This window comes from Cyclopterus lumpus, chromosome 9, assembly GCF_009769545.1.
Source record: "Cyclopterus lumpus isolate fCycLum1 chromosome 9, fCycLum1.pri, whole genome shotgun sequence".
In the NCBI taxonomy this organism is placed as follows: domain Eukaryota; kingdom Metazoa; phylum Chordata; class Actinopteri; order Perciformes; family Cyclopteridae; genus Cyclopterus; species Cyclopterus lumpus.
Window position 1 is genome coordinate 26,253,279 of NC_046974.1, and position 13,825 is coordinate 26,267,103.

At 46.8% G+C, this 13,825-nt stretch overlaps 1 protein-coding gene across 1 annotated transcript in view; it reads right to left on the minus strand.

The window, feature by feature from the left end:
* Positions 1–13,408, minus strand: part of unc5db (unc-5 netrin receptor Db) — a 179,853-nt gene extending 166,445 nt beyond the window's left edge. Inside the window, exon 1 of the mRNA XM_034541792.1 lies at positions 13,324–13,408. Coding sequence (XP_034397683.1) covers positions 13,324–13,408 — 85 coding nt within the window. The remainder of the gene's footprint in view (positions 1–13,323) is intronic.
* Between the last annotated feature and the right edge of the window lie 417 nt (positions 13,409–13,825).

A 13,825-nucleotide genomic window follows, 5' to 3' on the forward strand; every position in this document is an offset into this window, starting at 1 on the left:
TGACACCATGTAGGCGTGGCAGGACGGTGACACCATGCAGGCGTGGCAGGACCATGACACCATGTAGGCATGGCAGGACGGTGACATCATGTAGGCGTGGCAGGACGGTGACACCATGGAGGCGTGGCAGGACGGTGACACCATGCAGGCATGGCCGGACGGTGACATCATGTAGGCGTGGCAGGACGGTGACACCATGTAGGCGTGGCAGGACCATGACACCATGTAGGCGTGGCAGGACGGTGACACCATGTAGGCGTGGCAGGACGGTGACATCATGTAGGCGTGGCAGGACGGTGACACCATGGAGGCGTGGCAGGACGGTGACACCATGCAGGCATGGCAGGACGGTGACATCATGTAGGCGTGGCAGGACGGTGACACCATGTAGGCGTGGCAGGACGATGACACCATGTAGGCGTGGCAGGACGGTGACACCATGTAGGCGTGGCAGGACGGTGACATCATGTAGGCGTGGCAGGACGGTGACATCATGTAGGCGTGGCAGGACGGTGACACTATGGAGGCGTGGCAGGACCATGACACCATGTAGGCGTGGTAGGACGGTGACACTATGGAGGCGTGGCAGGACGGTTACACCATGCAGGCGTGGCAGGACGGTGACGCCATGCAGGCGTGGCAGGACGGTGACACCATGTAGGCGTGGCAGGACGGTGACACCATGCAAGCGTGGCAGGACGGTGACACCATGTAGGCGTGGCAGGACGGTGACACCATGCAGGCGTGGCAGGACGGTGACACCATGCAGGCATGGCAGGACGGTGACATCATGTAGGCGTGGCAGGACGGTGACACCATGTAGGCGTGGCAGGACCATGACACCATGTAGGCGTGGCAGGACGGTGACACCATGTAGGCGTGGCAGGACGGTGACATCATGTAGGCGTGGCAGGACGGTGACACTATGGAGGCGTGGCAGGACGGTGACACTATGGAGGCGTGGCAGGACGGTGACACTATGGAGGCGTGGCAGGACGGTTACACCATGCAGGCGTGGCAGGACGGTGACGCCATGCAGGCGTGGCAGGACGGTGACACCATGTAGGCGTGGCAGGACGGTGACACCATGCAAGCGTGGCAGGACGGTGACACCATGCAGGCGAGGTGACGCAGACTGGCCTGTTTCCTGTTGAGCAGGCGCTCGTCCGAGTGGCTTCTGCTGCGTTCTGGTAACTGTGTCAGGGAGTCCGGAGATGTCGCTGCTGCAAAGGCCACGAGCAGCACAGCGGCGCTGAGATGGCCTCAATCATCTCTTTGAAATGAGCGTTTGACCAAATTCACAAATGGACGAAAATTATTATTTACTCGTCGGCCCCCTTTTTTCTATAATGTTCGAGGCCGTTGTGTGAGAATTGGTGGTTAAATGTATTTTAAACTATTTGTTTGACTAAATTCAACGGTAATCTGATTTATAATTATCTTAAATGGGAAAAGGTTTTTTGTATTATGTAGTTTGATACTCCCCAAACCTGTTGATAATACATGATTGTATTGTTACTCTGTATTGTGGTGTTTTAATTTACTCAGAAAAGGTATTTACATTTTTATCTTTTAGGCCAAAGGTAAAAAAGGCAAAGATCCACTCAAGCGGGTGCAAACCGTTTGGACTCAATTGAGTAAGTTGTCCCCCCCTGACTGGAAACACGGCTCATGGGGGTATAAAACAGGCAATAAAGGGTGTTTTGAGAAAGTGTGACCTTTCTCAAAAACGCAGCCATTCGAGGCCCTTGGGCATGCAGCCAAAACTGGCCACCCAAAATAGTATGCACTATGCAGCAGAATGCAGGAATGGCCGTGGACAGACACAGAGGCGCACACTCCATCACGGAATCACACGCACGGACAAGAGGATGAGAATAAATCGTGGCTATTTTTCTTTCGATCTACTAATAGGTTATTCGTCCAATTAGTGGAATTGCTTTGATTTACAAATTATTGGTTGATCGACGAAGGCTCCTTTGTGTGTTAACAATCCCATTTGAAGTAAACACATAAACAGCAACTCATAGAATAATTCAATAGTCACCACAGTGGCCTTCTTTTCGACTCTCCTGAATAGAAAAGAATTACGTTATTTCTCTAGATATAAATCACATAATCGTTTTTTACACTATTTTCACATCATACGTGTTCAGGGTGTTAGTAAAAAATCATAGCACAAAAAAAATACTTTAACCTATTCTCTGGCATTTTCTGCAGCACCTGTGTGTGTGTGTGTGTGTGTGTCAGCCACTGGTCACAAACGGCGTGGTCCAATGACTAACACGTACCCACCAGCGGAGGCCGAGGGGTCCTCCAGGCCGGACAGGACACAGCGAGCTCAGACTGGCGCTCGGCGCTCCATTCATCACAACTTGTCCTTCAGCACCGTTCTGTCCCGGTAGGCCTGCTGCTACACCATGGATCAACAGAGGACATGTTTGAACAGCTGACCCAAGGCCATGAAAGTTGGTACAGCAACAGCAGAGAACCATCGGCGTTGGCATATCAAGGGCCATTTGTCAGGCATCCGAGAAGATGCTTTAATGATTTCATATTGGAGAGGCAGCTACTGGCCTTTCAGCTCACGGTGCTCGGCCGCTTCCTTAATTACTGTAGATGAAATTTGGCCCATTCATATGTTGGAGGCTTTGAAAGGGGATGTCAGAGGATCACTAAAGTCAATATATCAAGACCATGAATGTACAAATTTGAATAGCAATTTATGGTAAAGTTGATTAAATGTTTTATTCTGGACCAAAGTGGTGGACTGACATTTCTACATTGCCATCCATACAGCTTTGTCCCCATTATGGAGCTGCTCCTGGACAGTTTGCAAGGGTTGGGTTTGGATTATTGATGAATGCATATTTTTGGGGTTGAGTGGTTTTGGATTGGCTCTCGTACTGGGTTGGGTGACCTGCACATTACTAAATGATGAGCTTTGAGTGGGAACATATCAGAATTGGCATAGGTTTGGTCTAATGAATACGTGTCTTATGACCCTCGTGTCACGATGGCAGCAACGCATAATGACACATCGCTAACGATGTAGCGTGACGCAGTCAGCGTCGCCCTGGTTCCGTGGACAAAAACCCAATGTGATTATTCCATCGGAAGTATTTAACAAACGTGACTGTTTGTCAATGGTTTGCAATGTTTTTAATTCTTAATTTTGCTAGCATAACATTCGCTCTCTGGCTCGCAGCTGAGCTGAAGGGTTCTATGAGCTGAGTGGACTACAAAGATCTCCCGTAGCCACGACGTATCTAAGGTAGCAGTTGATCATGTTTCCATTGTGAAAGAACCTTATGGGATGTGAATTAATCCAAAATGTAGTGAAAATGACTTGGGCAACATTTCCTTACTTTGGGACGTGACAAACGTACTACCTTCATTATTGTTAATTGTAAGAAAAAGGTCCCTGCTGGACAACTTTGAGTCTGTTATTATTTTTGCTAAATAATTCCATGAACAATACTTAAATGTGGAGAAAAAGCCATTGTGGCTAATTTGCATATTCTTTCCACCAATCGATTGGCAAAAAATAATGTGGCCAATGAAAACAAAAGGAGGTTGACTCCAAACCATACACAGAATAATGACACTCCTTTAGCTTCCTATGGATTATGGACTATGTATGATTCACTTAGAAACTCAAGTCATTCAAAAGGCCATTTGCCTGAGATGGGCCGACAGTCATGACTCCATACATCAACGGGACATGTTTTCCGATAACAATATTGAATTCTCTCTTACTTGATAAGAGATGAGGCCTGATTCTATAGAAGCTCTCGTCCAGATGCTATCAAATACAGCCGATGATGGGCACACACACACACACACACACACACACACACATCCCCCGGTAGGCCTTATGGCTGCTTGGAGGCCTGCTAAATAGGATGCTATCATAAAGTGGTCTTGTAAAAAGCTCATCTGGTCCGCACCATCTGTAAACACAGATATGAAGAAGTTCATGGAGCCTGCACAAACCTGACACCTCTCATTTTGCAGTCTATTACAGCACCCATGGAGCGGCAGCATTTATGAAGACCAATATTAAAGAGCTGCTTTTCCCCATTCCACTTGTGCTGATGCTTGAGAGTAATTGCTCCACAGGGCAAGTGTGATTAATTACAGTTTGCAGCAATAAATGTTTTTATTTAGAGCACATGTAAGTATTTTCAGAGATAACGGAAAGGAAGATGATGTTCAATTAATAGCTATGAATATTTAAGCGGTTTTGTATATCACAGTTATGTTTGTGTTTGTGTGGTTGTGCAAAATGAGTAATATCACCCATACAGATACAGAAAAATTACTTTTTTTATACGCCACTGTTATATGCGTTCCACAGTTCTCATCTATTATTTATGATGTATGAATATTCCATGGATATTAATATATTTTCTCCTGCTGTTGTTTTGACCCTTTCACTTCATATTACTGGCTATGTGTAAACTTAACCTTGCAGACAAATTAAAATTTGTCCAGAAATAAAAATAATATATATTCTATTAACATTGTCAGAGAAACAATACTACTCGTCTCTAGTTCTAAAAAAAATAAATGTAAAGACACTTTGCCCTGCAGAAAAAATTCTCCTCACACATTTAAATCCCAAGTGGTTTTCATCCTCAGGGAGCGATGAAGAAGCAAAAACAAAAAGATGTGTTCGCATGGATCACGCAAAGATTGCAATATTCAAGAAGAAACCCTACTTGGCTGGAGTCTAGACAGGACTGTGGAATGAAGATGTGTGGCACTACGAGCACAGCTGATTCAATCTCCTGACGGAGATGGATGAAGGGTATCTGCAGCTTTGGTACATGAGTTAGCACCATGACTGAGTGGGCCCTCTCCTCCGGTCCTGAATGCCGTCCCCTCAGATTAAGTCAACCGGAAGCCGCCGCGTTTTTCCGGGGCAGATTAGGCCATCGTGACTCAGGCCCGTGGCACGCGGGTTCTCCGAGAATGACGATCATGAGGGTGAAGGCGCGCAAAAGAACGTTGATTGCGGCAGTGGCTGAAATATTTCTGCTTCTGTGGCACTAACAAATATTGTCATTATCAATAAATGATCTTCTTAATCAAGTGGGGTCTTTAAAATTGCAGAAATTGGTTAAACTCCTATATTCAACTATTCTTTATTACATTTTTTTTAAAACATTTTTACTGATATATGCTAATGTTAATGTTGTTGCTCAGATTGCACAACATGTGTTGGATGTTTCTGAGCCTGGGGGAAAAAGGCAACTGCAGCGTCAGCATTAAAAGGAAGGTTGTTGTTTTTTTACTCTTTTATGCATATGGCAGTGTGTTCTCTATAATATGCCAGTTTTCTGAAAATTAGATTTAGAAAATCACAATATAGGGTTAGGGTTGCCTTGTCAAAGTCTAGCTTATTCTGCAGCTAACTCAATCTCCTTAGGAACACTGGGGGATGCGGTCAAAAGCCTTAAAATATGCTCAAATACTTAAGTTTAAAAACATTAAAATATTAAATTCAAGCGTTTTCAAAATCCTCACATATGAGTTTGCATTAAAAAATGACGATAACAAATGTATTTAGACTGGCCAATCACAGGACATATCTAGTGTTCCTATTGGTCGGAGAGAAATTGTTGGGAGGGGCTTAGGATAGAAAGAGTAATTTTCAAACTTTGGAATTATTTTGCCTTTCCCAAAAGCCTTTATTTATTTGTTCAAACCATTATTGTAAAACATTTTAATTACCATTTTGACACAAAGATTCTCTGTTCTCATTTTTAGTTTTTGCCATTTTATAGTTCAACTTAGACACAACCTAAACATGCGGCGGGCTCGTCCACTTCCTGACATTTTGGGTGTTCTGTGATCATTTTGTCTGCTCGGGTGCAGGAAGATGGCTTCCTCCCTGCCGATCCCACCTACATTACATTACATGTCATTTAGCTGACGCTTTTATCCAAAGCGACTTACAATCATGTTGCATTCATACACTGTAGACACAGCTACAGGGAACAATGCAGGGTTAAGTGTCTTGCTCAAGGACACATCGACTAGGGCGGGGATTGAACCGCAAACCCCCTGATTGAAAGACGGGCATGCTAACCACTGACCCACAGTCGCCCTACATAGGTTCTGGAAGCAGGTTGTTAGGCTCCGACGCATTCAAGGTGTCTTTCTTAGAAACCGACGGATACAGATGACACACAGCAGCTGGAACAAAAAAAATTGAACGTGTAAGTAGCTTTCAGCCACATAGCGGACAGGAGAAGCCAATGAGCTGCAGGGCTGATTGCCGACTACATTAAGCCTCTTAGGCGGCACGTTGATGAATTGACTCGTTGAAATGTGAAGGTAATAGTCTTGACATAGCAAAGACATTACTCAGCTGCTGCACATGCAACAGTCTCCAAATGACAGCAAAGCCACGCAGGAGCCGGTCCAATATGAAAGAGGACTTTGCTTTTATTACCATCATCATTACTGTATATCATTTCTGAATGTACAGCCATTTGGTTTCATTTAAATGTAAATCCGGGCACTGAACTGCGCACGTTGACACCCGCAGCAGCCTGACTACAATGATTCATTGTGGGTGATCGGCAGAGAAAATATAAGAGCCTCTTTACTTTCTCTGAGGGAAAATAACAGATTTGACCTTTGACTGCTTTCATGAAAGCCGTGAACACAACAAAATAAGAAATAAACCTTGAGATTTTTTTTTTCTTTTTCTCTTATTAAATATTTCCCTGCATCCTTTCGACTCCGTTCTCTTCTTTTCCTTTTTCCTTCCTCCAGCCCCCGACCTGAAGAGCACGGACAAAGAGAGGTATAATCTGCGGCGCAAGGTCAAAGGTGAACTAAGGCCTGTGGACAATAGACGAGTCCACATGTCAGAGAGGCAGCACCGCGCGGCGGTTACGTGACGCAGTGCCGTATCCATGGAGCTAGCAGGCGCTGTTCACTGCTATCCGAGTCTTACCAGCAAGGGAAACATGAGCGGCTCCATACTTTAATCTCATAACATATTCCTGGACTCGTATGTGGCATTAGGGAAACTTAATTACCGGTGAATGTACTGGGTGATATCAGCAATCCTCAATCAAATATCGGATAATCCCCTTCCTCATTGTTTTTCCTCGCACTACACACAGCCGCTAAATCACACATCCCATAAATTAATCATCAAGTTCCGAACAAATATGCCCGTGTGTCAAATGAAATCAACAGGAGCCTCATCAGCAGCCAGGTTATGAGGGATATTACATATCAGGGCATTCGGTTTGCCTTTCCGCATCTCTCAGTGGGGCTTCATTAGGAGATAATGGTACGAGGTAATAGCCGATACCCCGATATAGAAAGGCAGTCCGACCTATCACAGCTCAGGAAGCTGCATCTTAAAATATTCGTTTCATGACCAGTCCTGTGAAACACGGTTGAAAAAGGCCTTTTAAAAGTTCCCTCTGAGTCTCGCGTCACCATCGATCCTCAAGAGCTTGCACTCTCCAGTCCCACTGTGGCCCGGAAACCACTGGCTGATACCGCTTTGGGGTCTGGTGCCACTTTGGGGTCTGATGTCACTTTGGGGTCTGATGTCACTTTGGGGTCTGGTGCCACTTTGGGGTCTGGTGCCACTTTGGGGTCTGATGCCGCTTTGGGGTCTGATGCCGCTTTGGGGGCTGATACCGCTTTGGGGTCTGGTGACACTTTGGGGTCTGGTGACACTTTGGGGTCTGATGTCACTTTGGGGTCTGGTGACACTTTGGGGTCTGATGTCACTTTGGGGTCTGGTGCCACTTTGGGGTCTGATGTCACTTTGGGGTCTGGTGCCACTTTGGGGTCTGGTGCCACTTTGGGGTCTGATGCCGCTTTGGGGGCTGATACCGCTTTGGGGTCTGGTGACACTTTGGGGTCTGGTGACACTTTGGGGTCTGATGTCACTTTGGGGTCTGGTGCCACTTTGGGGTCTGATGTCACTTTGGGGTCTGGTGCCACTTTGGGGTCTGATGTCACTTTGGGGTCTGGTGCCACTTTGGGGTCTGATGTCACTTTGGGGTCTGGTGCCACTTTGGGGTCTGATGCCGCTTTGGGGTCTGATGCCGCTTTGGGGGCTGATACCGCTTTGGGGTCTGATGTCACTTTAGCGTCTGATGCCGCTTTGGGGTCTGTTGCCGCTTTGGGTTTTGTTGCCGCTTTGGGGTCTGATGCCGCTTTGGGGGCTGATGTCACTTTGGGGTCTCATGCCGCTTTGGGGTCTGTTGCCACTTTGGGCTTTGGGGTCTGATGCCGCTTTGGGGGCTGATGTCACTTTGGGGTCTGATGCCGCTTTGGGGTCTGATGTCACTTTGGGGTCTGATGCCGCTTTGGGGTCTGATACCGCTTTGGGGTCTGATAACGCTTTGGGGGCTGATGTCACTTTGGGGGCTGATGTCGCTTTAGCGTCTGATGCCGCTTTGGGGTCTGATGCCGCTTTGGGCTTTGGGGTCTGATGCCCTTTTGGGCTTTGGGGTCTGAAGCCGCTTTGGGGTCTGATGCCGCTTTGAGGTTTGATGCCGCTTTGGGGGCTGATGTCACTTTGGGGGCTGATGTCGCTTTAGCGTCTGATGCCGCTTTGGGGTCTGATGCCCTTTTGGGCTTTGGGGTCTGTTGCTGCTTTGGGCTTTGGGGTCTGGTGCCACTTTGGGGTCTGATACCGCTTTGGGGTCTGATGCCGCTTTGGGGTCTGATGCCGCTTTAACGTCTGATGCCGCTTTGGGGTCTGATGCCGCTTTGGGGTCTGATGCCACTTTGAGGTTTGATGTCACTTTAGCATCTGATGCCGCTTTGGGGTCTGATGTCACTTTGAGGTTTGATGTCACTTTAGCATCTGATGCTGCTTTGAGGGCTGATGTCACTTTGGGGTCTGATGCCGCTTTAGCGTCTGATGCCGCTTTGGGGTCTGATGCCGCTTTAACGTCTGATGCCGCTTTGGGGTCTGATGCCGCTTTAACGTCTGATGCCGCTTTGAGGTTTGATGTCACTTTAGCGTCTGATGCCACTTTGGGGTCTGATGCCGCTTTGAGGTCTGATGCCGCTTTGGGGTCTGATGCCGCTTTGGGGGCTGATGTCACTTTGGGGTCTGATGCCGCTTTAGCGTCTGATGCCGCTTTGGGGTCTGATGCCGCTTTAACGTCTGATGCCGCTTTGAGGTTTGATGTCACTTTAGCGTCTGATGCCACTTTGGGCTTTGGGGTCTGATGCCGCTTTGGGGTCTGATGCCGCTTTGAGGTCTGATGCCGCTTTGGGGTCTGATGCCGCTTTGGGGGCTGATGTCACTTTGGGGTCTGATGCCGCTTTAGCGTCTGATGTGTGCCACACCTGTTACGGTCGTGTCGACACTGGAGGTGCCGGTGCTGCACACGAGGAGCTGGAGACAGAGCGAGGTCACTTTGGTTGTCCCTGAAGGAAGCATTGAGGATGCATTCAGTGAGATTTTTAAGCAGCTGCTTCGAGAGCGATACAGATTGGTTGATTGATTAGTCAATAGACAAAAAAATGTATACTGCTCTATTTTGAAAATCCAATCAATCATGTTAATCATTTTATTCATTTGTATCTCTGATTTCAACTTCTCAAGCGTGAGGGTTTTCTGTCTATCTGACTATGAACTGACTATCCTTGAGTTTTGTATTAACGCTTGGATAAAACAAGGAATATGAAGACAAAAATTTAAATCAAGAAAATAATGAATCTGATAATTAAAACAATCTTTTGCTGCAGCCCTAGATGTATCTTTGTTAGTCAGCGACAGTAAGTAATTAGTTTTATATTGTACATTTACTGAGGGAAAGGTTGCACATCTGCTTGTAGGATCAGCCCTGTTCAGCAGGGTCAGGACCCACAAAGTGCTGACCTCTGCTTTTAAATCTGTCTTTGTGTAGGCCCTTTCAAGATGAATTCCTTTTCCTTTTAATGTTTTACTGCAATTCAAAAGGTTCACATTTGCAAACGCCCGGATCTCCCAACTGGCTGGCAAGAGAGATGCTGAATAAAGTTCAGATAAATATACTTATTTGGCATATTGGCATATACATATTTTCACCCTTGGCAGGTGTCCTCATACACAGTGCGTTTTGTCTGTTTATTCATAACCTTGTGTCTAGAGTGTCTCTTTCTGTATGTTGGGAATTAATAGTTGAAGGCTGAACTCCACAACTTTGCTTCTGACAACATTGGCTGGGAAACTGAAGGCTGAATTTCACGGGAGGCAGAAAAAGACAAGCTCCTAGTGCAGGCCTAATATAAGACAGTGGAGCATTATTATGAGTGGATTATAAATCTAAAAAAATGTATTTCTTGTAGAACGTTTAGTTGAAAACAGTGATAATCTCATCAGATAGCCCTGTTGACATCATTAGTGTTTAGGCTTGAGACTTAAAGAGATAGTCCGGGTGTTTTGAAGTGGGGTTATCCATAGTCAGTAACCTAGAACCTGCGTCTCCATTTTATAGAAGCAGTCAGTTACCGTAGGGGAGCAAAGCAATGTACTGATGTACACGGGGGCAGCAAATAGACATATTTTAGATACCCTAAAGAACGGCCCACCTTAAAGAAATCTATGTATCACGTGAACACTATATTTAGAATATTTGAGCAGGTGTATACCTTGCCGTGAGTCAGCTATACAGTCTATGTTTCCAAAGGGAAACTGAAACCAGACACCAAAGATACCAGACACCATGAAAAAATAACTTTGGTTAGTTTGGATTCACCGAAGTCATTAAATAACACAAACAAACTATCAGCACGTTCTACGAAATGAAATGACTATTTTTTTCAATAGTGTCTGGTGGCTTTGACGACGGCTTCAATTCCCGTCAGAACAGCTCTTTGACTGAAGGATACAACAATGAAAATATTCTTATTAGGAAGTACACTTAAACTGAAATAGATTTTTTTTTAAGTGGGCCTTTTTTTTTAAAACACATTCATCTGCTGCCCCGTCCAGAGCAGTACACATTTAGCTGTCCGCTCCTCCAAACTGTGCCGACAATGGTGACGTACCTCATACAACCATATAAAAGATGTGGCCATCTTTCAGGCAGGGAGGGTTTTTTAAAAGATGCTACTCAGCTGCATTGTGGGAATTTCACTGTTTCTGGATACTAGGGACTACAAGTCAGGAGCTCTCTGCCTCTGCTGCTTCAATTTTTACCATTTTGTTTTTAATCTGTCCCTTGTAATGTCTCCCAACTTCATGGTGGTGCAATGACAAACAGCTGGAGCCATAAACGTCTCATGGCTTGTATGTATACTGTTTGCAGCCTTTTTAGTGGTCACAAGCCAATAATTGGTGAGAGCCACTGGTTTAAATGCATGGCTGCATTGTTAGAATGCATTAAGTTATCTGGGCTTTCATCATTTTTACAAGTGGCTTTGACACATTTTCTTCCTTCTACAGCAAGACACCTTTCATGAAAATATACTAAAAACAATACTGCCCAGGAATGACATATTTTTCTATCGAGGCTGATACATCACTAACACGTAATCGGGCAGAGAGAATCCACCAGATTCACCACTTCGATGAAAAAGCTGGAGTGTTCATGTGCTCCATTAAACCGGGGGACCCTGCACAGCCATGTTCAGTGACTGCATTGGGCGATGCAAGTCGTGATGCTGTGACCTCAATCTATTACTGCGCACAGTGCAGCTCCATGTGGCTGCCATACAATACAATACAGTGAGTTCAAACCATACTGTGGCTCCAAATGGGGAATCACATCAGTGATATCCCATCAGATACAAACAGCATCACTGGACACTCTCACCCATAACCTACAGTCACGGGACGCAGTCACAGTGCCACAGCCGGTAAAGTGGGCAGTAGAAAGGATGATTAACTCTTTTTTTTTACAATCAGATAACTGGAAAGGCAAACACATTATTGTGTGGTAACATTTGTGAGTTTCAATGCAGTGGCTACAACTCAGTAAGACCTCAGTTGGGTAAACGTCTTTAAGAAGTGGACCAAGTAGTCGTGACTTCAACCGTTGGTTTGTGGACTTTTTGAAGCATCGAGTTTGGCGATTTTGTCGTTGCTGTCTCGGCTTTTTACAACCAATGAACAGGAAGTGACCATAATTGAACTGTGGAGGAGTGACGATGTATACGACTCTGGTTGGATACTTACCTGTCAATCACAGTAAGCCCGCCCTAAAGCACACCCTGCTTTCTGGTCTGTTTCACTCTATATGGAGCATCATTTACTCAATGAACATCATGCTGTATTGAAGAAGACCCTTGCTCACCGCCTCCACCCCTTACTTCCACCACACACACCTACGATCACAGCCGTGCTCTTCAATCTAAGTCCACGCCTGAGAGGTTTCGTGCCTGCGTCTTGCTCGGTTGCGACGATGGACGCACAAACCCGCCTGCGTGTCAAAGTACCTAAACCACTTCTGTGGTAGTTCCCCGTTACATTTGGTGCCCCCGGGACCACGTTGTGCCACGTTGGCATACACTCAGACTCACAAGGTGAAAACAACCCCGGAGTCCGCTGGTGACGATCCCACATTGAACTGGGACAGATGCCCAATCCCCAACAGGCTTCCCACGGGGCACGGCCCCCTTACATACATTCATGTGTAATGTTTAGCCAATGAAACGTGTTAAACGTGATCTTGATGTAAATCAAAAAGCCCTGATGCCCTTTAAAAATTGCATTTAACATGCCAATGATTTTCTTATTTAGTCCTGCTATTCAACATAAATGCCTGTCCCTTCGCCCTGCACTAAGAACCCCCCCTTTGGGCTCCCTGACACTGCATCCAGTTCATGATATCAGGGAGTGGATCCAGCTCAAATGAAGACAGAAGCAGCACAGGAACTCCCAGAAATAAAACAAATACAAATGCGCTGGCATGCCTGTTGCACAGGCGTGCCCGTGTGAAGCCGTGCTCCCCCACGCAGCCGGTTCCTGGTGATGGGTTCATTAACGACTGCGCGGAACACGCAGTGAACACGGGACAATTAACATCGATTCAAGAGAAACACGAACAGAGTGGAAAGTTGACGCGTGAGCTGTGGCTTGATGAATCAATATCAGAGGCTCTGCTGCGCTTCAGGAGGGGCTTCGAATAGTGGCATGAAGTCAGAAACACACGTCGGAGAATGAAGCGACCAGAGGTGCGCTTCAACCCTTCAGAGGAAACAGATGTACGGCCGGGTAGGAACGTGCCAAGTGGTGCGTAACCGCGGGCATGGCACCACCAGGCTGCTTGGATTTATGTATTTCTTGCTCTTTCTTTTTTTTGGTGGTAGCCACGCATGCACACGCGCATCTCTTACCTTTGGAGATCACCGACACCGTGCAGTAAACGAGGAGCAGGAGGCCCATCGCGGAGAGGTAACGTCCTTTTGTCAGCGCACCCATCCCGACGCGCAGCTCTCCGCGGGCACGCTGCGGGGCTGACGGGGCTCCGGGGCTCCGTCGGCGGCCCCTCTCGCCTCCTCCGAGCTGGACGAGCCCGGCTGCGCAAGTTCCTCCAGTAAACCAGTGAAGGGGACAGCTCGGCACTCTGGTAGTGGGAGGAGGAGGAGGAGGAGGAGGAGGAGGAGGAGGAGGAGGAGGAGAAGTGAACGGCTTACGCGCTGGACTGTCGGTCGGAAGGGAAGAAGCATCTTCACTTCACTTTTGCCGCGCGTGTGTGCGCGGCGGCAGACGCGTGCGCTCCGACTTTTACCCCCCTTTCTCCAGGCATCATCATCATCATCATCACCATCACCATCCCGCGAGCCTACCTCGTGTTAACCAATGGCAGAGGGAGGGAGGCGGAGAGGAGGGCACCGA